The following is a 19,794-nucleotide window of genomic DNA, read 5'->3' on the forward strand; positions in this document are numbered from 1 at the left end:
CCCAATGCACATGGCCTCTTGTACTTTGCTTTGAAGATAATCTTCTGTTTCCTGTGCATACACAGTAAACTAGTTACATTCATTCAAATAAGGTAATTAGCTGTTCTTCCATTATAACACAGATAGTTAAGCTGAAGATAATGTAGAAATGATTGGTTTCCTGAAGTGTCTTACATCTTTGATTTTAAGGTTAACTGAACACCTTGCACACATAATTAAGGCAATTAAGCCATGAAAGGGAATTAGCATCTACAAGCTAATTTAGTTACATTGTGAAACTTCTAACCGGGTATAGATAATCACAGACAAATACACTTAGCATCTATTGTTCATTTCGAATGAGTTGATGATTGCTAGTCTAATACATCTCTTTGAAATTCACATGCAAGTGAACTGTCTTGATACAGTAGAAGTGCCTCTTGTTAAGTTATTATGGGTCATACACAGGTTGACTGGTCTGCCAGTGTCACAAACGCATTCTTGGTTCTTATGCTCCCATGATGATAAAGCAGAATTTCTATGTATCAGCTAAGAACATAAACCATAAGAGTGGCTATCCTGGATCCCCCAGAAGAATGGTTCATCTAGCCCAGTATCCTGTCTTCTGACAGTGGTGGGTGCCAGATGCATCAGAGGGAATGAACAGAACAAGGCAATTGTCAAGTGAACCATCCCCTGTTGGACAGCCCCAGCGTCTGGCAGTCAGAGGTTTAGAGACATTCAGATCAGGGGTTGCTAATAGCCAGTGATGGACCTATCCTCCGTGAACTCATCTCATTCTTTTTTGAACCCAGTTATACTTTTGGTCTTCACAACATCTCCCTGGCAATGAGTTCCACAGGTTGACTGCATTGTGTGAAGAAATGCTTCCTTTTTTTTTTTTTTAAACCTGCTGCCTATTAATTTCATTGGGTGACCCCTTGTTCCTGTGTTATGTGAAGGGCTAAATAACACTTCCTTACTGACTTTCTCTACACCAGTCATGATTTTATAGATCTCTATCATAGTCCCTCTTAGTCGTCTCTTTTCCTAGCTGAAAAGTCCCTGTCTTTTTAATCTCTCCTTGTACGAGAAGTTGTCCCATACGCCTAATATTTTTTGTTACTCTTCTCTGTATTGTATTTCTTCTGATTCTAACATATCTTTTTTGAGATGAGACGACCAAAACTGCACGCAGTATTCAAGGTGTGGGGATACTGTAGATCTATATAGTGGCATAATGATATTTACTGCCTTATTATCGATCTCCTTCCTAATGGTTCCTAATGTGTTGTTAGCGTTTTTGACTGCATGTGGAGCAGATGCTTTCAGAGAACTGTACACAATGATTCTGAGGTCTCTTTCTTGAGTGATAACAGCTAATTTAGACCCCATCCGTTTGTATGTACTGCGTTACCCAGTTCAGTATAGGAATCAGAGGCACAATGTTACCAGACGTGCCCGTTACTTTGGGGAGGCTCATTAATTAGGGTTACTCTTATGGGGCGGGGCAGTTCTGTAATTCTATTAATGTGCTGCTTATGTCACTTGTGTGTTCTACTACTTCCTTCTACAAGTCCCCTCCCAATGGAGCTTTCCTGCAGGACCTAGGTTCCCCAGGGCTGATAACTAGAACTAGGCAGACATGCGCACACACACTAGCAGAGCAAGTCAATCAGCACTCCCCAGCTGATCCCCTCATATGTCCCTGTATTCAGTGGGCTGGGTTAAGCAGCACTTTCAGCTGCTCCCCCCACCACTTATGTGCCTTAAGTTTAACACATTCCTATCACACTTTCACATTACAATTGTACTGGTAGTAACCCACTTGATGAGCAAACCCCACAGTATTTTGGGGCACTACAGGGATCTTTAGCTTAGGTACAGGAAGTGTTGCTGCAAAGTAAATGGGGGAAGCTAAAACACAAAGAGTAAAATTGAGAGAGAGAGAGAGAGAGAGAGAAACAAACAGCTGAAACATAACAGTTATATATTGAATCAAAGTGATAAACACACCAGGAGGGCTCAACAAACAAAAGATACAGTTTAAAGGTTAATAAATGAGGTAGGAAAGAAAACAGAGAGAGAGATGGATCTCACCCACTCCATGAGGGTTGAACTGGTCGGGGTTCCCAGGTGGTGGTGATAGCTCAAGGTCCTGAATGCTGGAGACAGGCAGAGCCCCCAGCACGATCAGTCAGGAGATGAAATCCCAGTGGAACTGATGCAGAGTTTGGGTCTATACATCAGAACCCTTACCTGGGCATAGGTAGGGGGTTTTGTAGAGAAAATACAATGGTTCAAGGGAGAACACTAGATTTGTTTATGGGTAAACTGATGGCTCAAGGGTTTTCTTTAGGCTAGACAATAGGAGCTGATAACTCTTGGCTATGGGTGTTGTTTTCTTCTGGGGAGCTCACAAGGCAACTAGGCTGCTTCAGTATTCTGGGATATGAGTCAAAGATTTATTACTAGAATTGGTCTGATAATTGCTGAGCTGAGTGTGTGCAGGCGTAGGTTCATTAGCATCTGGAGCAGGGATTCCCATGATTCAATGCGTCCCTGCTTTCTGGTCCCAGAGTTCAGTGCAGTTCTCTGTTCTTCATTCTTTATGCTAATCTCTATTCCATCTTTCATGCAGATGAGGCTAGGGGAGTTGTTTCTGTTCTTCATTCTGTATGCAAATGGAGATGTCTTAATCTTGTCACCCTTGTCAGGAGGGGTCTAGGTGTGTCTCCCCAAACCCTTCGTTGTTTTCTGCAAGCCTTTTCTCTGATCGGTTTTGGTTCAAACAGAGACGGAGGTTGGGGGTGTCCTTCATGAGTCACACAGGCTAGATCCTGTGCCCTGGTCCCCCCAAAACACAGAGCTGATGGGTATCAACAATAAAGATGCCAAGTGAAGTCTAGTACAGCTGGAGAACATTCATTCTTCATTCTTTTTTAATTAGACTCAGGAAACTTTTAATCAGTTTGGATCTCTGATTGGAGCAATAGCACCACACAGCTGTGATTCACTGGCCACATCTCGTCAGTGGGTGGTTGACTGTATCAGCTGCCTTCTCTGTATACAAGGTGAGGAGACCTTTAGCAGGTATAAGTAATTCTTCCCCATTAGCAGGTATAAGTAATTCTTCACCTTCTTTCACTGTTGTAATGTCCATTTTTCTGCCTGTCTAGTTCTTTCTGTCCTGTCTGTTGGCACTTAGATAACAGAGTGGTGGGCATCTTGTAAATAGCTCATTAGAAGAGACGATTATGATGTGTAAAGAGCGTGGCACACTTCTGGGAACTGTACAAATAATAAATGGTCTGCACCAGGTAGATAACTGCTCAGTTCCTTAGGGCTTCTCTACACAGGGACACTGAGGGGAGTTAATCCAAATGAACTAAAGGTGTAAATTTAAAGTGGCATTAAACATGTGTGAATGCTCTGATTCTGAATTAAAATGGCCCTTCTTAATTTTAGTGAATTACATGAATTAAACTAATCTGAAATAAGGCTACCTTTAATTCTAAATAAGTGTGTCTGCAGAGGTGCTTAATGAAGTTTAACTAATGCAGTTTGAAAATGAATTTGGATTAGCTTTCTTGACTATCTCCATGTAGACAAGCCCTTGGTACTAAACATTTTCATTCTCTTTACCCTGCCACTCGCTGTATTGGAGGGGTTTCCTGGAATAATTCTTTAAACAAAAAGTTCTTCCGGTAGCCCTCTGTCATGAGCATTCAAAGCTATTGGAGTAAGTGTAGGCCATTTTCCCCTTTGTGAAAGAGTGGGACAGGGGTAGGCAACCTATGGCACGGGTGCTGAAGGCGGCACGTGAGCTGATTTTCAGTGGCACTCACACTGCCCAGGTCCTGGCCACCAGTCCGGGAGACTCTCTGCATTTTAATTTAATTTTAAATGAAACTTCTGAAACATTTTAAAAGCCTTATTTACTTTACATACAACAATAGTTTAGTTATATATTATAGACTTCTAGAAAGAGACCTTCTCAAAACGTAAAAATGTCTTACTGGCACGCGAAACCTTAAATTTGAGTGAATAAATGAAGACTTGGCGCAGCACTTCTGAAAGGTTGCCAACCCCTGGAGTAGGATATTCTTTTCACCTAATGGGATAGATCTTGGTTATCATTTAAGGCCATTTCCAATTAGGGCGACCAGAGAGCAAATGTGAAACATCGGGACAGGGGGTGGGGGGTAATAGGAGTCTATATAAGAAAAAGACCCCAAAATCAGGACTGTCCCTATAAAATCAGGACATCTGGTCACCCTATTTCTAATTATTATTAATCAGTCCTAAAAACAGTGTTGGTGATTTGGAAACAGAATAAGGAACTCCAGTCTTTGAGTGTACAACATAGAAATCCCAGCATTGTTTAGAAGTGACGGATGAGCCTGGGTTTCCTGCCAAAGGTTTTGTCCAGCCGCATCTCATTTACAATGAGAGTTTGGTGGAGGATTCACCTCTACATTGGAACGTCACATCTACCTGCATGAGTTGTACTTGAATGTGAGATTAGATGTAGATACTGAGAGCAGAGATGCTACTGAAACCAGACACACCCAGAAAGCTGCTCCAAGCTGAATATGGTGCTTGGTCAATCCTGTATCAGTCACAATAACATACCACTACTGTTAACTTTCAGACATGTAGGGTGTAATCCCGACTCCATTATAGTCAACAGGAGTTTTGCCATTGACTTTGAAGGAGCCAGGATTTTACACTATGCTGATAACAGCCTAGCACATGGATCCTCCTGTATGAATATCCATGCAGTAGAGGTTCAGTTTCATTAGTCGTTACAGTACTTTTTCTCCTTTTCTCCACTCCAGGCCAGCCCATGAACCTGGGGTCAGCGGAGGAAGAGCTGAGATGTCTCCGTGAAGAACTAACAGCAGCTCTGGACCCCGAGGCTCTGTTTCAGGCATCTTCCAAAATGGCCAGGGTAACTGACTCAAAAAACTTGTGCGGATGTTCTAGTGACCAGGCACCGTTCATTTTACATTTACGCATTCATGATGCCTTTCCATACTTGGGCGAGCTGTGGGCGCGGGGCATTCGTTGCTAGTAACCAGCAAGATGCTTTTCATAATGTGTGCTATGAATGCCATGTAAATCCAGATTCCACAGAATGTTGCACGCCCATGAAAATGCACACGCAGATGCGCACACATCCAGCTATCCATGAGAAAAAACTCTGTTAGTGGAACATCAAGCTGAGAACCCATCCAGTCTTCATTCTGTCACCTTGTGGGTTTGCCTTAGCCTATATTTGTGTGCATGCCTCTCTTGACTTAATTTTATATGTTGTATAAAGGTGCAGTGTATCTAAGAGAATACAGACTGGAAACTTACCTCCTGCATATCCAGTACAATGTTGTGCTAACTGTGCAACAGAGGCTTTTCCTCGAACCTGATCTCATTAGTGTAGAATACAAAAATGTAGTATATAGACTATGGAGAATTTTAATCCCAAATGGCTAGGGATTACATGAGACTAATTAACAAATTGTTAATTAATCAGAGGGGTAGCCGTGTTAGTCTGGATCTGTAAAAGCAGCAAAGAGTCCTGTGGCACCTTATAGACTAACAGACATATTGGAGCATGAGCTTTCGTGGGTGAATACCCACTTCGTCGGATGCAATTTGCTGATGCATAGATCTTTTTCCATAGAGAGATTAGGCCTCTATTTTTACAAGTGCTGGAGCCAAACATCATTGCAGTCTCTCCTGTTTTTGATTTGTTCCCAGGTTGTTAGTGAGTACTTTCCCCCGGAACAGGCCACAGACTTTATTGAGGCCACAGTGGATGGTATGCTGGCTGCCAGCCCCACCTATGTCACGGCAGCTGGACTGTGGATGAAGATCATCCTAAAGGAGTGTGGAGATGCCATGCTGGACCAGGTAAAACGGGAAACTGGAGAGGTTTTCTGCCTAAACTCTAGGCTTTTAGATCTTTGCCCTCATGTGTAATGAACAAAAATCTTGCTGTTTCTCCCCCTCGGACATAGAGTCGATTCCATCTCTGTTCCCACCCTAATCTAGGCAATGGCAGAATCAATAGCAATAGACAGAGAGAATCCAAGGGAAAAGGAAGATGGTTGGTTATTTATTTGTCTGGCTTGTTGCCACAGTATCCAGCGAAGAAAGGCTTGAAAAAATAGACTCTGGGGAAAAGACAAGAAGACAGAATGACTGACACTTGGAGGCATCCAGTTCTTAGGAGGCCTATGGCTAAGGGCTACCTGGATAAAAATAGCCCTGTAGTCATTCCCAGTGAGTCTGGAGCCTGGTCTCTGAGACCCACCCTCTTGCCAGGTTTCAGAGCCTGGGCTCCAGCCCGAGCAGGAACAGCTACACTTTTAGCCACATAGTGCAAGCCCCTCAGGCCCAGGTTGACCTGAGCTCTGAAACTCACTGCTGTGGGATTTTTTTGGTGTGTAGACATACCCTTTAAGAATAGAAGGAGAGAGGGAGAAAACTATCATGTCTTTGGGATCCACTATTTATATGCCTTATTCTGGAGCCCAGTGCGTTAGGGCTAGATGAAAGGAGCACTCCACAAATCTTCTATCAAGGCGGGTGAAAGGCCTCAGGACAGGGAACCCTCGCAGCAGAACTGCCACGTTTTTACAGTGTTTTGACGATGTGAAGGGGTAGGAATGAATATGAGAGGTTGTCACCTGTTCATAGTCCCAGGCATTTGCACACTGTGTTTAAAGCACTTGCATATTTTGTGCTTGTGGTTGTTTATGAATTGTGCATCCTTCGAGGCAAATGGTGGCATTTGGCTGCTTAAATCACACCTGCAAAATCTGGGCAAACAAAGCCTTCTTTTGTGCATGTCAGCTGGTTTATTTAATGCATAGCTGGGCACCACCACATTAAATTATCTGGTATGTACAGGAAACCCCGCTCAGGGGCGGTTCCAGGCCCCAGCACACCAAGCGCGTGCTTGGGGCGGCATGCCGCAGGGGGGTGCTCTGCCAGTCGCCGGGAGGCGGCAGGCAGCTAGTGGACCTCCGCAGGCGTGCCTGCAGAGGGTCCTCTGGTCCCGCAGCTTTGGTGGAGCATCTGCAGGCATGCCTGCGGGAGGTCCACGGGCGCGGGACCAGCGGACCTTCTGCAGGCACGTCTGCGGAAATCCTGAGCTGCGGGACTGGCGACTGCAGAGCACCCGCTGTGTGCTGCCGTGCTTGGGGCGGCGAAATGGCTAGAGCCACCCCTGACCCCGCTATAATGTGCCCCACAATAACACGAATTTGGCTATAATGCGATTGTAAGGTGCCTGGGGCTGCCCCAGGCCAAAAAAAAGAAAAAAGCGGCTGGAGCGCCGCAGAAGCGCAAAATAAATAAATAAATAAATAAAGTGACCAGTGTGCCACGGAAGTGCAAAAGAGAAAAAAAAAGAGAGAGAGAGGGAGAGAGAGGCTGGAGCGCCCCCGAAGGAAAAAAAAAGCAAAAAATGGAATGTGCCTTCCCCACTGCCTCTTCCCACCTGCCCCTGCTCACCCTTTTGGAGAGAAGAGCCACTCTCTTCCCGGCTGCTCCTCGCTCTTCCTCAGCCCGTTGCACGCTCTCCCCAAGTGTTTCCCTCTCTCACTGCATGGCTGAGAGCCCCTGCTGCTGGAGCTCCACCCTTTCAGTTACTGCTGTGGGCAGTTCGCAAATGAAAGAAGTTTTCTGCCCAAGAGAAATCGACCGGCTTGAAACTGACCAGCTTGAAATGGTAGACCCCCCTATACTGCGACCCCGCATTTAGCGCGATCCAATTGTTTGGACCCCGATCATTGTGTTATAGCGGGGTTTCGCTATATGTTTGTGTGTCAGTGTTAATTTTTACAGCCAAGTGTGGGCAATTGTTGTGGGTTAAAGTTACACAGACATATTTGAACGTTTGTTTCTTGCGGAATTTCTAAAAAAGCAGCAAATGGCTAAATAAAGGTTTTGATTCTGTAGAATGAATGGAGAGAAAGAAAAAGGGACATTTCTTTCTGGTTTTGTTCCTTGCAGGTGCCAGCTATCCTGAATATAATATATAGCCACATGCCTACTATCCAGGAGGGCATCTTGAGGCAGTCCCTGCTGGAGGCAGTGTCCATTCTAGCTCACCATCACCTAGAAGCAGTGATCTCAGCCTCCTCAGAAAACATCTGCCGATGGACAGGTATATACCACTACCGATTGCATTCATCTTGGTAAAACATGGATCCCACAGCTGTAGTGGGAGATGTAGGGCTTTATTTAAGCAGCAGACATTTTGGGATAATTCCTGACGGTTACTAGCCTGGGTCTTTCTCCAGGAAGGTCAAGAGCATATTAAGGTGGGGTGTGGAGAGAAATTAAGTGTCATTCTGTTTCAATTATTTCATAACTGCTTTGACATCCTAAAGACCTAACTTTACTGGTATAACTGGAGTGTATTGTTGGAAACATCTACTTCTCTAGCAGGGCTGGCTCCAGGGCTTTTGCTGCCCCAAGCAGCAAAAAAGGGGGGGAAAAAAGAGCTGTGATCACGATCTGCAGCTCTACCACCGCCGCTTCAGTCTTCGGCAGCAATTCGGCGGCTGGTCCTTCGCTCCGAGAAGGAGTGAGGACCAGCCGCCAGTACCTAAAGACAGGCGTGCCGCCCCTCACCATTGGCCGCCCCAAGCAGCTGCTTGCTGGGCTGGTGCCTGGAACCGGCCTGGCTCTCTAGACACCTGAATTGACCTCACTTTGGAAATTAGCAGTGGCTGTTGGTTTCCTGGTAGCATGACAGCTTCAAGTCCAATCCTGGCTGATTACAAAGAATAGGGCCAATATTGTCATCAGACCGCGCTTGGTATCAGTGAGGTGTGGCTGCTAGAATAGAGTTGCCATCCTTGGGACTTAAAACTGGACTGGAAGCAGATCCATCATTTCATTTAAAGATCCCTAACTGAGTTATCAGTTATCCGTGTTGGAATCTAAGACCATAAGAACGGCCATAGTGGGTCAGACCAAAGGTCCATCTAGCCCAGTATCCTGTCTTCCGACAGTGGCCAGTGCCACATGCCCCAGAGGAATGAACAGAGCAGGTAACTGTCAAGTGACCCATCCCCTGTTGCCCAGTCAGCTTCTGGCAAACAGAGTGTAGGGACACCATTTGTGAAGGGGACCTAGGATGGCCATGAATATTCATTCTCATAATTGTATGTCCAGTTAGTAGGAATGTGGCTTTTCTTTCATCAACTTGCCTTCCAAACCCTGGATCTTTGGGAGCCACATGCTCATGAGTCCATATTTACTGGGAAGTGGGAAAATAGGAACTGAAGTTGGCGCTCTGTGTTCTGTCGTTCTGAAGTCTAGTATTAATGGTTAGGCTGCAGTAAGACTAGGTCACTTAACCTAGTTCTGTAACTGGAAACTCAATATTTAAACAGGAGGAGCGTTAAAGGAGGACAGTACTCTAACTTTCTCCTCATAGGCAAGGAGAACATTTGGTCTTTACTTAAATAGGACGCATTCAATCTGAGCCACAAAAGAGTCCAGGGGTCACATGTAACTTCTATTAAATTGCAGTGACACCACTGAGCTGTGGAGATCTCTGGGGGGAGACCCCTTGCTTGCCACTCAAGTCCTACAGGTCCTAATAGAAAAAATAAAGACTTCAACAAGCCAAGAAGGAAGCGTCACCTCAGAGACTGAAACTGACAGGCATTTGGCAGCTGCTGAACCTCTCTCAGTAAGTTAGATGACAGACACGCCTTTCAGGCTTTCCTCTGCCCTGTGACAATCCTGCTGCTGGAAAGCTAGAAGTGTGGTAGAATATTGCTGTGTGGGCACTTCTCCTCTGATGTACTGTTTCCCTGAGTCCAGCTCTGCTGTCTGTGGAACAAATATGGCAGGTTTAGAGTACGTGGCTGATTTACTTAATAATATCTGGCAATTAGAAAGTCTTTGAACCAGGTTTCTCACAGTGCTTTGCAAATATTCCTGAGGACTCACAACATGCCTTGGTAGGTCATACACATTTTTATAGATGTGGGAAACTGAGCCACGAGTTAAGGAGTTGCTCGCAGTCATTCAAGTTACTGGCAGAAGTGAGAATTCAGTACAGCAGATATCAGAAGGGGAGAGAGGGTGTGATGAACATAAGAACATAAGAAAGGCCGTACCGGGTCAGACCAAAGGTCCATCTAGCCCAGTATGTGTCTACCGACAGTGGCCAATGCCAGGTGCCCCTGAGGGAGTGAACCTAACAGGCAATGATCAAGTGATCTCTCTCCTGCCATCCATCTCCATCCTCTGACGAACAGAGGCTAGGGACACCATTCTTACCCATCCTGGCTAATAGCCATTTATGGACTTAGCCACCATGAATTTATCCAGTCCCCTTTTAAACATTGTTATAGTCCTAGCCTTCACAACCTCCTCAGGTAAGGAGTTCCACAAGTTGACTGTGTGCTGCGTGAAGAAGAACTTCCTTTTATTTGTTTTAAACCTGCTGCCTATTAATTTCATTTGGTGACCCCTAGTTCTTGTATTATGGGAATAAGTAAATAACTTTTCCTTATCCACTTTCTCAACATCACTCATGATTTTATATACCTCTCTCATGTCCCCCCTTAGTCTTCTCTTTTCCAAACTGAAGAGTCCTAGCCTCTTTAATCTTTCCTCATATGGGACCTTCTCTAAACCCCTAATCATTTTAGTTGCTCTTTTCTGAACCTTTTCTAGTGCTAGAATATCTTTTTTGAGGTGAGGAGACCACATCTGTACACAGTATTCGAGATGTGGGCGTACCATGGATTTATATAAGGGCAATAATATATTCTCAGTCTTATTCTCTATCCCCTTTTTAATGATTCCTAACATCCTGTTTGCTTTTTTTTTTTTTTTTGGTGTTGGGAGGAGATCTCATTCTTTACCATGCTCTCCTTTCAGGCAACATGTGCCATCTTTGAGGTGGTGTCATCACTGCAGTCAAGCGAAGCTGTGCAGGAGCTGCTCCCAGAGCTGTTTCCTGTTCTCCTGCAGCAGGTCAGCCGAACCTTAGGACAAAAGATGCCTTTGCCAGTGATAAGAAGCCGGAGACTATTCCGAAAAGACCGACAACATACTGAGGGCAACCCTTGCTGGTAAGGCAGAGAAACAAAGAGAATTCCAATAGAGTTGTGTGACACTCCCCAGGAATTTCCAGGGTTATGAGGCACCTTACTATCGCCTGCCCTTAGAGTGAGGAAGTCTTGTCTGTGTCTGCTGTGGGTCAGTTCCCTAAAATCACTAGGCTCTGGCAAAACAAGCACTGCCATCCAGGCCTCCTCAGACCCCCGTCTCTTTGTACAGGTTAATGATAGGCACACACCAACCCCCGAGTCTTCTGACCATTCCGTATAGTGTCCAGACCTTTATCCACTGAACACTCACAGAATTACCAGGCCTGCTGTTCCCAATGGAACAGTACACACCAGTTTATTACTTCTACTTTAGACTCTATACTTTATTACTTATACTCTATAATGCAAAACACACAGCACTTAGATATATTTATAGTGCAAACAAGAGCAGAGATGATCAAAGAACAGAGATTCCAGTGATAGTGAGTAAGAATGCAAGCCAAAAATGGTTACATGTATAATGAAATCATAACATGCTCCTAGAGACTAAACTTAACCAACAGGTTAACCTGTCTAAAGATGTTTCTCACTCAACGTTCTCAACCAAGCCTGATAGCGACCCCGCTGTCTGTCTCGCTGTCCATCTACTTCCTAAGTGAAAGATGCCAGGGTGTCTTCTTTGTCCCCCAAATATACTAGAGCAAACCTTTGAGGTGTACCCCAAAATTGGGTCCCCACCTTCCTGTTACTTTTCTTTCTTTGAAGTTCTCACAGTCCTTCTGAACCGAATGTGTACCCTACATGCTTAATTTACATGTAAACAAACAGATGGAGAAACATTTCTTGCCCGAAAGAAAACCATTTTCACCTTTCCTGGTGACTAGTCCTAGACACAGATCATAAGAATGTAATTTTCAATGCATAGACATGGCTCTTTACACAGCATCTGTAGTTGTGTTTCACAATGATATTGGTGACATGAGCTTTTATTTGAGACTCATATGGCAATCTTTTAGTGAACTAGAATGTACATACCACACCCCTCAGCACCCACTCTGTGCCCCTCACCAGTTAACACTAAGATATTCCTGAGTCATCAGTGGGCTTCAACTCTGGTAGCCCATTAATGTACATTTCCCACCAATCTCACAACAGTTTCTATTATTGTTGTGTTTCTTTACTCCATGCCAACAAGGTGCTCAAATTACAGACTTCCTGGTTTTATAATGTCTCTGACTTTTCCTAGGAAACCAGGATCTAAACTCTGTTCACGGATGGGCAGCGAGTATAAAATAAACATAAGGAAGTACGACTTCACACAACACATGGTCAACCTGTGGAACTCATTGCCAAGGGATGGTGTGAAGGCCAAAAGTATAACTGGGTTTAAAAAAAGAATTAGATAAGTTCATGGAGGACAGGTCCATCAGCGGCTATTAGGCAAGATGGTCAGGGATGCAACCCCAAGCTCTGGGTGTCCTTAGGCCTCTGACCACCAGAAGCTGAGTCTGGACAACAGAGATTGGATCACTTCATGATTGCCCTGTTCTGTTCATTTCTTCTGAAGAAGCTGGCATTGACCACTGTTGGAAGACAGTATACTGGACTAGATGGACCATTGGACTGACTCAGTAAGGCTGATCTTATGCGGTGGCCACAGTGACTCAGGTTTTCAAGCATGGGTGCCTAAGTTTTGTCCACAAAACTTGAATTTATTCCCATGGATGGGTACCTAGCTATGTGAATTCTGGTGTTGCAGACACAAGTGTATATTCTGCTCATGCTGTTGGCCTATCATGAGGCCCATTTTAGATACCTTTATGTGACGGGGTGGTATGCTGTGCCCCAGCCTCTTCCATGAACACAGACTGCTCTGAGTCCCTCCAAAGTGTTCTAGGGATGCCTGCTCCTGAGATCCTGGTGGTAAGGGCTCTGACTGTTTGACCCCAATGGATGATCTTAAGTCATCTTTACTCTTGACTTTTGTTTTCTTTCTCCTCCCGCTTGTCTCTCAGGGGACTTCTCCATCCTCACCTTCTCTGTGGCTTGTACTTTTGTGTCTAGGTTCCTCCAGCCCCTTTACATATATTTCCTCTTTACCTGGCCCTGCAGGTTTTACTTCCACCCTCCTGGGCCTCCACACATGCCTTGGTGTCCCTGTCAGAAAGGGATCCCAGTCCATGCCCAGGAGAAGGCAGTGGGGCAATCCATCCACTACCCCTACATGTTTCTGCCTAAACTTCCCTTGATTTCCAGAGTCACCTCTGCCATTGGGCAAAATGTATTGTCCCCATGTACATATTCAGTTTTGATCCTACCTCTGGGATAACCTATACTCAGGTATGCTCAGGAAACTCTGAAGAAACGTCAGAATCATGCAGTCCATGATCTCCCCCCCAGTTTGAGTACCTGGCCTTACCAGTGAGTGGCGCAATCTTTCAATTTCTATCCAAATGCACAGAGGCATAATCCCTCAATCCATCTTTCAACTCTCCATTTCTGGCAGTAGTTTTCTGTGGACAGGCCCCACCTCATCCAGCATGGCTGCCTTAATCACGTCCTAATCTCTTGCCCGCTAATCACTAAGAGCCATATATGTGCTTCCCCAGTTAAATGGGGTGTCAGTCGAAAGGCCCACATTGTTCTGTCCCTATGAGGTCTCACCGCTGCTCCTTTAAGAGTAACCAAAACCAGATCAGGGTTGTTCGCAGGTCCCATTTTACAGAGTCTGATCTCCTGTGCCTGGTTTCCATTTCCTGTCACAGGACTCGCCAGACTTTGGGGGAGTTGTTGCCAGACCTGGGCTTGCTCCCGTATAAATTCCTGAAGGCTCTTTTGCTGTTAAACCTACCAGGCAAGCAAAGGCTGTTTTTCTGCCTGGTGGGATTGTTGGAAAGTTGGTGGGGTCTTCTACACCAGCCAGTTTTAGGGGGTCTGCCAAGCAGGGCTGGCAGTAGACTAGCTGGGGCTTAGGGCAGAAAGCTGAAGCTCTGAGCCCAGCACCTGCACTAAAGCCCCGAGCTGCTGCACCCTGTGGAGTTAAAATCCAGAGCCAGGAGCCCCAAACTGATGCCTGGCAGTTCAGATCTGGGACTGGGCCATGGAGTATTTATAGCTTGTTGAGGTGAGAGGAGGCTCAGAAACAGAAAGGTTGAGAACCCCTGTTCTATACTTCTCTTTGCTGCTTCACCACTCATTTCAGTGTGTTCCCTCCATCACCCAGACTGCCAAACCTCTACCCCGGCTTCTCCAGCAGGCTCTCCATTTGCATAGATAACAGGGAAATCCCTGATGAGCCACCTGCTGTGACAGAGAGGGGTGTTGCAACCCCACACCTTCTACAAACGCAGACCACGTTGAGACTTTCTTGCTTATAAACACCAACGTGTAGTCTATTTAATCCCCCTACCAATACATAGCACCTTTTTATCTTGTATCTCAACTTTCTAAACTCTTCTCCAAAATGGGGGGTAAGCTGTTTCCACTCAGAGAGCTCAGTTTGTCAGGCTCTCCCAGCTTTTTGTCTTGCTGTCTGGTCACCCAAAGAGAAACAGAAAGTGTGGAAAAATCAGGACAGGGAGTTGGGAGTAATAGGCACATGTATAAGATGAAGCCCCAAATATCGGGATGTCTGGTCACCCAAGTTTCTTTCTCTGTCTGTTCCCCTCAAAGGGCTCCTGCACATGTCCTTTTATACAGTTTCCCTGTTAATGGAATGATTGGTTCCTTGACTCACTAGCCCCAATCTGACCTCGTAATCAGCTACACCTCTGTCCAATTAGGCTTTCTGTAAGGAACTGAATTAGTACTAATAGTGACCAGAGTGCTGACTCAAGTGCAAACCCTCAGCACTCTGTCACATCATATCTGGAGATACGACCCCAAAAATATCCACTAGTGATCACCACACTCTATGCCCCCAGTTTTTGGGTCCTGATCATGTATCTTTTCTATATCCTTGTACTCTGCTAGTGCCCATACTCCTTGCAGAAAGTGAAAAATGACTGCAAAATTTTGTCCCTAGCAAAACTAGTTATATGAGATGTATGAGATAGAAACTTACCTCCTGGCATCAAGTCCTTCCAGGGACACTGGTATCCAGGATATTGCCAATGGATGAACTGACAATGAACAGCAGACCTGACAAGTAACCTGGACTTCCTGACTCTGTTCAGGCTGCACCTTTCTACTGATTGCTGCAGTTCTGTGCCTCTCTTTCCCCAGGTTTTCTGTCCAAGCGTTAGAATCTCTGCTTTTCAAAGTTGGGAATGAGAGACTGGTGAGAGTGCTTGGGAAGCAGAAAGCATGGATTCTGCTTGAAAACCCCCAGACTCACCATGAGGGAGTGTGCCTGCTGGTGAGGTAAGAGATCTTGGAGGCATCATTTTATCCTTGGGAATCAGTAGCAAATAGAGTGGCTGAGAGGAACCTCCAGTTTATAGCTTTGTGGGGCGCCCTGGGTGGAAACACACATCTCTCACCCATAGATATCAGAGCTGTCTGCTCAGAGCAGCTGAGTTTTTGAAGTGTGCAATCGACCCCATAAGCGGTTTCTTTTGCCTTCCAGTGTTCTGCTAAGATCTGGACTAGTAACACCTGAGATCATCCAGAGCCTCCTCCCCTGGGTGAATTCCCCAATGGAAAACTTCCGAGTCACCAGCACAGCTTTCCTTGCCCAGGTAAGACACAGGGCTCCGAAGAGCAGTTTCACCATTAGACAATTGTCTGTTTGCCTTTCTTTTAGGGAGTTGTACAGTTCAGTTCATAGGAGTAACTGTCATTTTAGATAGTAGACTGGGTCCCCCTTTATATGGAAACCTGACAAGGAGCTTCATTCTACCTTTCGGAGTCATTCTCTCTCTGATATTTGTATTGCTGCCATTGCCTATACTAGCTACACAACCACAGGCGCTGGATGAGAGAGATACAGACAGAGTTTGAAGTACTGGACCTCTTCTGCCAAGTCCTAGTGCTGATACTAACCAACAGCTCCTGATTTTGGTTTCGCTCAGCAGATCTTCGGAATGAACCTAGTGTCCTAATACTATAAAACAAGCAACATACAAATACATTCACAACTATTGTAGGTTCTCATGACTGTAGTATCTGAGGACCTCAAAACTCATTAATGTATGTATGTGTCCCCACAACACTCCTGGGAGGTAGGGAAGCACTTTTATTCCTATTTTACAGGCAGGGAGCTGATGCGCAGAAGGGCTAAGTGGTTTGCCCAAGGTCACCCAGGAAGTCTTTGAGGAGCAGGAAATTGAAGCTGGGTCTCCCAAGTCCTAGGCTAGTGTGATAACTGCTGGACCATCCTCCTTTCTACAGCCCTCCTCTAACATCTGCATCATATTTCCCACTTACGCTAAGTAACTATCTTAGGGGCTCATCTGGTTCTAAGAAAAACAATCGATCTGTGCCTGGGATGGGCTGTTCCTGGGCTTTGAGGCTCCTTACAAGAGGCCTCATGGTCCTACTGCCCCCTGCCCCAGGAAAAGAGCCACAAATCTGGGGCTGTCTAGAGAGGCCTCATGAAAGCAGCCAATCAGAGCCCATCAAGCTCAGCTAAAAGATGCTGCAGGGCCTTAGCAGGTCAGTTCCTGCCAGGAACTGGAGGGGCAAGAAAGGGTGCTGCTCTCTGGCTGCAGAAATTCAGGGGATTGCCAGAGTTTGATTCTGGCAGCATTTGTAAGTTGGGTTTGCAGGAAGAGAGTCCTTAAGAACTTGAACCTTGAGGTGAGGGTGAAGCTAAAAGTGGCGGTAGGAAGAAGCAACAATGAACTGAAATCAAGCGGTACCTAGCTACTGTTTACAGGGTCCATGGTTTGGAAGCCAGAGTTATGGGCAGGCCCTGGTTCCCCTACCACTTACAGTGGCATAAGCCCCAGGAAGGGGACAATGCTTACGGAGAGTTGAACAAAGGGCAGAATTTCAAGGACCCAGAGTTGGGGCTGGAGACCTAGTGAGGGCAATGGGACTGTTCTTGACTAGCCCAGAAGGGTTTATTTAGCCTTTGGGACTTAGCCAGAGGCCTGAGCCACAGAAGACTCACTGAGGTCGGCTAGCAGGGTGTACCAGGGGTGAGAAAGGACTGTGGTACCAGACCTAGCCACTAGAGGCTCTCAAAGGTGAGTGGATCCCTATTATAGTGCCCAAAGGAAGGCTCCATGTTTTTAAGACATTTCTCATTTGTGTGGAATGATAAAATTACCTGTTATGTGCCAAGTATCAGAGGGTAGCCATATTAGTCTGTATCTACAAGATTGTGGCTGTAGGAGGACTCCTTGTTTTCGTGTATTCCATGTCTGCTCAAATTCTATTCCCAATCTTAATGATCATATTGGGTCTAATGGACATGTTGATTTTATTTCAGCTAATGAGTGATCCCATGCTCAGGGAGAAGAAGTTGCTTAAGATTGTCTTACGCATCTTGGAAGAAAGGTCACAGGATAGAAACAGCATTGTCCGTCAGATGGCTGTAAGAGGCCTGGGAAATATAGTCGATGGGGCGCCTGTGAAGGTATGAGAGATTACTGAATAGGATGCAACATATGTAGAGAAACCAAGGGAAATAATTGTTCAGAGTTTACAGAGGCTGCACACAATGCACTAGGCCAAATTCTGCTCTCTCCCATACCCTAGTAACCTCTTTGCAGTCAATACAGAGCAAGCTGGATCCTTTGGTAAACTGGGCATAAGCAAACAATGTGCACTTTAATATGACCATATGTAAATGTATACATCTAGGAACAAAAAATGCAGGCCATACTTACAGGATGGAAACTTTATACCAGGAAGCAATGACGCTGAAAAAAACACTTGAGTCATGGCAGATAATCGGTTGAACGTAAGCTCCCAATGCGAAGTTGTGGCCAAATGGGCTGAAATGATCATTGAAGGCATAAACAGAGGAATCTTGAAGAAAAGTAAAGAAGTTATTTTCCCTCTGAATATGGCATGCATGTGAGCGCTGCTGGAATACTGTGTCCAGATCAGGTGTCCACAATTCAAGAAGGATGCTGATAAATTAGAGAGGATTCAGAGAAGAGTCACAAGAATTATCAAAGTTGGAAAATATACCTTTAGTGATAGACTCAAGGAGCTCAATCTATTTAGCTTTACGAAGAGAAGGTTAAGGAGTGACTTGAGGGCAGTCTATAACTACTCACATGGGAATAAATTTTGATAATGGGTTCTTCACATTAGCAAACAATGGTATAACAAGATTCAATGGGGAAAAAGGCTAGATTAATTCAGACTGGGAATAAGACATTTTTAATGGTAATTTTAATTAACCATTGGAACAATTTACCAAAGGTTGTGGTGGATTTTGGTCACTAGCAATTTTAAAATCAAGATTGGATGTTTTCTAAAGAGATACTCTAGTTCAGAGACTATTTCGGAGAAGTTCTATGTTATGCAGGAGGTCAGACCGGATAATCACAATGGTCCCTTTTGGCCTCGGAATCTAAGTAACTAGAAATCTAATAATAGGATTACACAGGTGTATTATGGCACCGAGTTTGGCTCATTGTAGCTAGCACCTGGTCTGAAATATAGCTATAGGTCTCTGGGGGAAGAGAGGGTTGATGAAATTCCCACAGCTTCATAACTGCTAAAGAAAACTTTTATTATGAGTGTGATCAGCGATAAGTGTTCTTTAATGTAATATATTGTACAGGTGAAAAAGCACAAGAAGTTTCTTCTGGACATACTGATCAAGGCCTTACATGACACTTTGAGTTCTGAAGTCATTGGCGAGAGCATGAAAGCACTGGCCAAAGTCCTGAAGGAGCTGAAAGAGAAGGACATTAGTTCTTCCTTCAAAGAACTCACCCAACAGATCCAGACCTTCTTTGGCGATGTATGTGAACAGAACTCTCAAATCCAGTTCAACCGATCTTGATTAGACTCGATTTACGATGTGTGATGTGGACTCCTGGGCATTGCTCATGTCAGAGTGCAGAGACTTTAGGCCCCAGGAAGGGAGGTGTTTCACGGAGGAGGAGAACATTAGGAGGATGGGGATGACATCCCTGCTCCAACAGTCTCACCCTTCTGTTCTTCTTGATTGCCACTGGGAACCTCAAAGGAAGTCTGAATACTAGATTAGGTAGCTAGATAACCATGAAAGGGGTTACAGAGTGCAATAGAGAGTGTTGTGCCTGCTCTATACCATTTTTATGTGAGAGGGTTGGAATGATAATTCTGTATTGCAGAAATTTTGAGATTTCAAATTTTGGGTTTGTTCCTATTTGTGGGAACCCCTCTCCCCAAACTTCAAAACTCCTTTTGAAACAAATTACTATTCTCAACCTAGCTCTGTTGGAAGCCTTAGCCCAGGGCAGTCTGCACTCAGACTATCCTGTGAACCCAGGAAACTCTGGGAGCTAGAGGTGCCAGGAGTTGCAAATTTGAAAGCCTGGACTCCCAGGGTCTTAGAATCATAGGGTTGGAAGGGACCTTAGAGGTCATCTAGTTCAACCCCTGCTCAAAGCAGGACCAACCCCAGATTTTACCCCAGTTCCCCAAATGGCCCCTCAGGATTGAACTCACAACCCTGAGTTGCAGCAGGTGCTCCAATGCTCAAGCCACTGAGCTATCCCTCCCCCCCGAAGCTGGGGCGTGAAAGCCTATGATCCCAGTCAGCCTGCTAGATTGGCTGCCAAGGAGCTGGATGGGTGCACTGGCAAGACACCAGAGCAGGTTTTCTAAGGACCCT

General features: G+C 45.2%; 2 protein-coding genes across 2 annotated transcripts; both read left to right on the forward strand.

The window, feature by feature from the left end:
* The first annotated feature begins 3,001 nt into the window (after positions 1-3,001).
* Positions 3,002-8,190, forward strand: LOC120370287 (maestro heat-like repeat-containing protein family member 2B). The gene is made up of 4 exons (XM_039484735.1): positions 3,002-3,053; positions 4,821-4,933; positions 5,740-5,892; positions 8,002-8,190. Exons 2-4 carry the CDS (start codon positions 4,829-4,831, stop codon positions 8,188-8,190), a joined length of 447 nt encoding a protein of 148 aa, XP_039340669.1. The 5' UTR covers positions 3,002-3,053; positions 4,821-4,828.
* Positions 8,191-9,515: 1,325 nt separating this feature from the next.
* LOC120370288 (maestro heat-like repeat-containing protein family member 2B) lies at positions 9,516-18,978 on the forward strand. The gene is made up of 6 exons (XM_039484736.1): positions 9,516-9,694; positions 10,897-11,090; positions 15,294-15,431; positions 15,637-15,748; positions 17,446-17,592; positions 18,754-18,978. Exons 2-6 carry the CDS (start codon positions 11,017-11,019, stop codon positions 18,976-18,978), a joined length of 696 nt encoding a protein of 231 aa, XP_039340670.1. The 5' UTR covers positions 9,516-9,694; positions 10,897-11,016.
* The last annotated feature ends 816 nt before the right edge of the window (positions 18,979-19,794 follow it).

Source organism: Mauremys reevesii, linkage group 8, assembly GCF_016161935.1.
Source record: "Mauremys reevesii isolate NIE-2019 linkage group 8, ASM1616193v1, whole genome shotgun sequence".
NCBI classification, from domain to species: Eukaryota; Metazoa; Chordata; order Testudines; family Geoemydidae; genus Mauremys; species Mauremys reevesii.

Excerpts from the sequence above, each read along its gene's own strand:
- LOC120370287 (XM_039484735.1), top strand. The coding sequence starts at position 4,829 with ATGAACCTGGGGTCAGCGGAGGAAGAGCTGAGATGTCTCCGTGAAGAA. Across the intron at positions 4,934-5,739 it reads CATCTTCCAAAATGGCCAGG|GTTGTTAGTGAGTACTTTCC; the intron begins GTAACTGACTCA and ends ATTTGTTCCCAG. Across the intron at positions 5,893-8,001 it reads GAGATGCCATGCTGGACCAG|GTGCCAGCTATCCTGAATAT; the intron begins GTAAAACGGGAA and ends TGTTCCTTGCAG.
- LOC120370288 (XM_039484736.1), top strand. The coding sequence starts at position 11,017 with ATGCCTTTGCCAGTGATAAGAAGCCGGAGACTATTCCGAAAAGACCGA. Across the intron at positions 11,091-15,293 it reads ACTGAGGGCAACCCTTGCTG|GTTTTCTGTCCAAGCGTTAG; the intron begins GTAAGGCAGAGA and ends CTCTTTCCCCAG. Across the intron at positions 17,593-18,753 it reads TCGATGGGGCGCCTGTGAAG|GTGAAAAAGCACAAGAAGTT; the intron begins GTATGAGAGATT and ends TATATTGTACAG.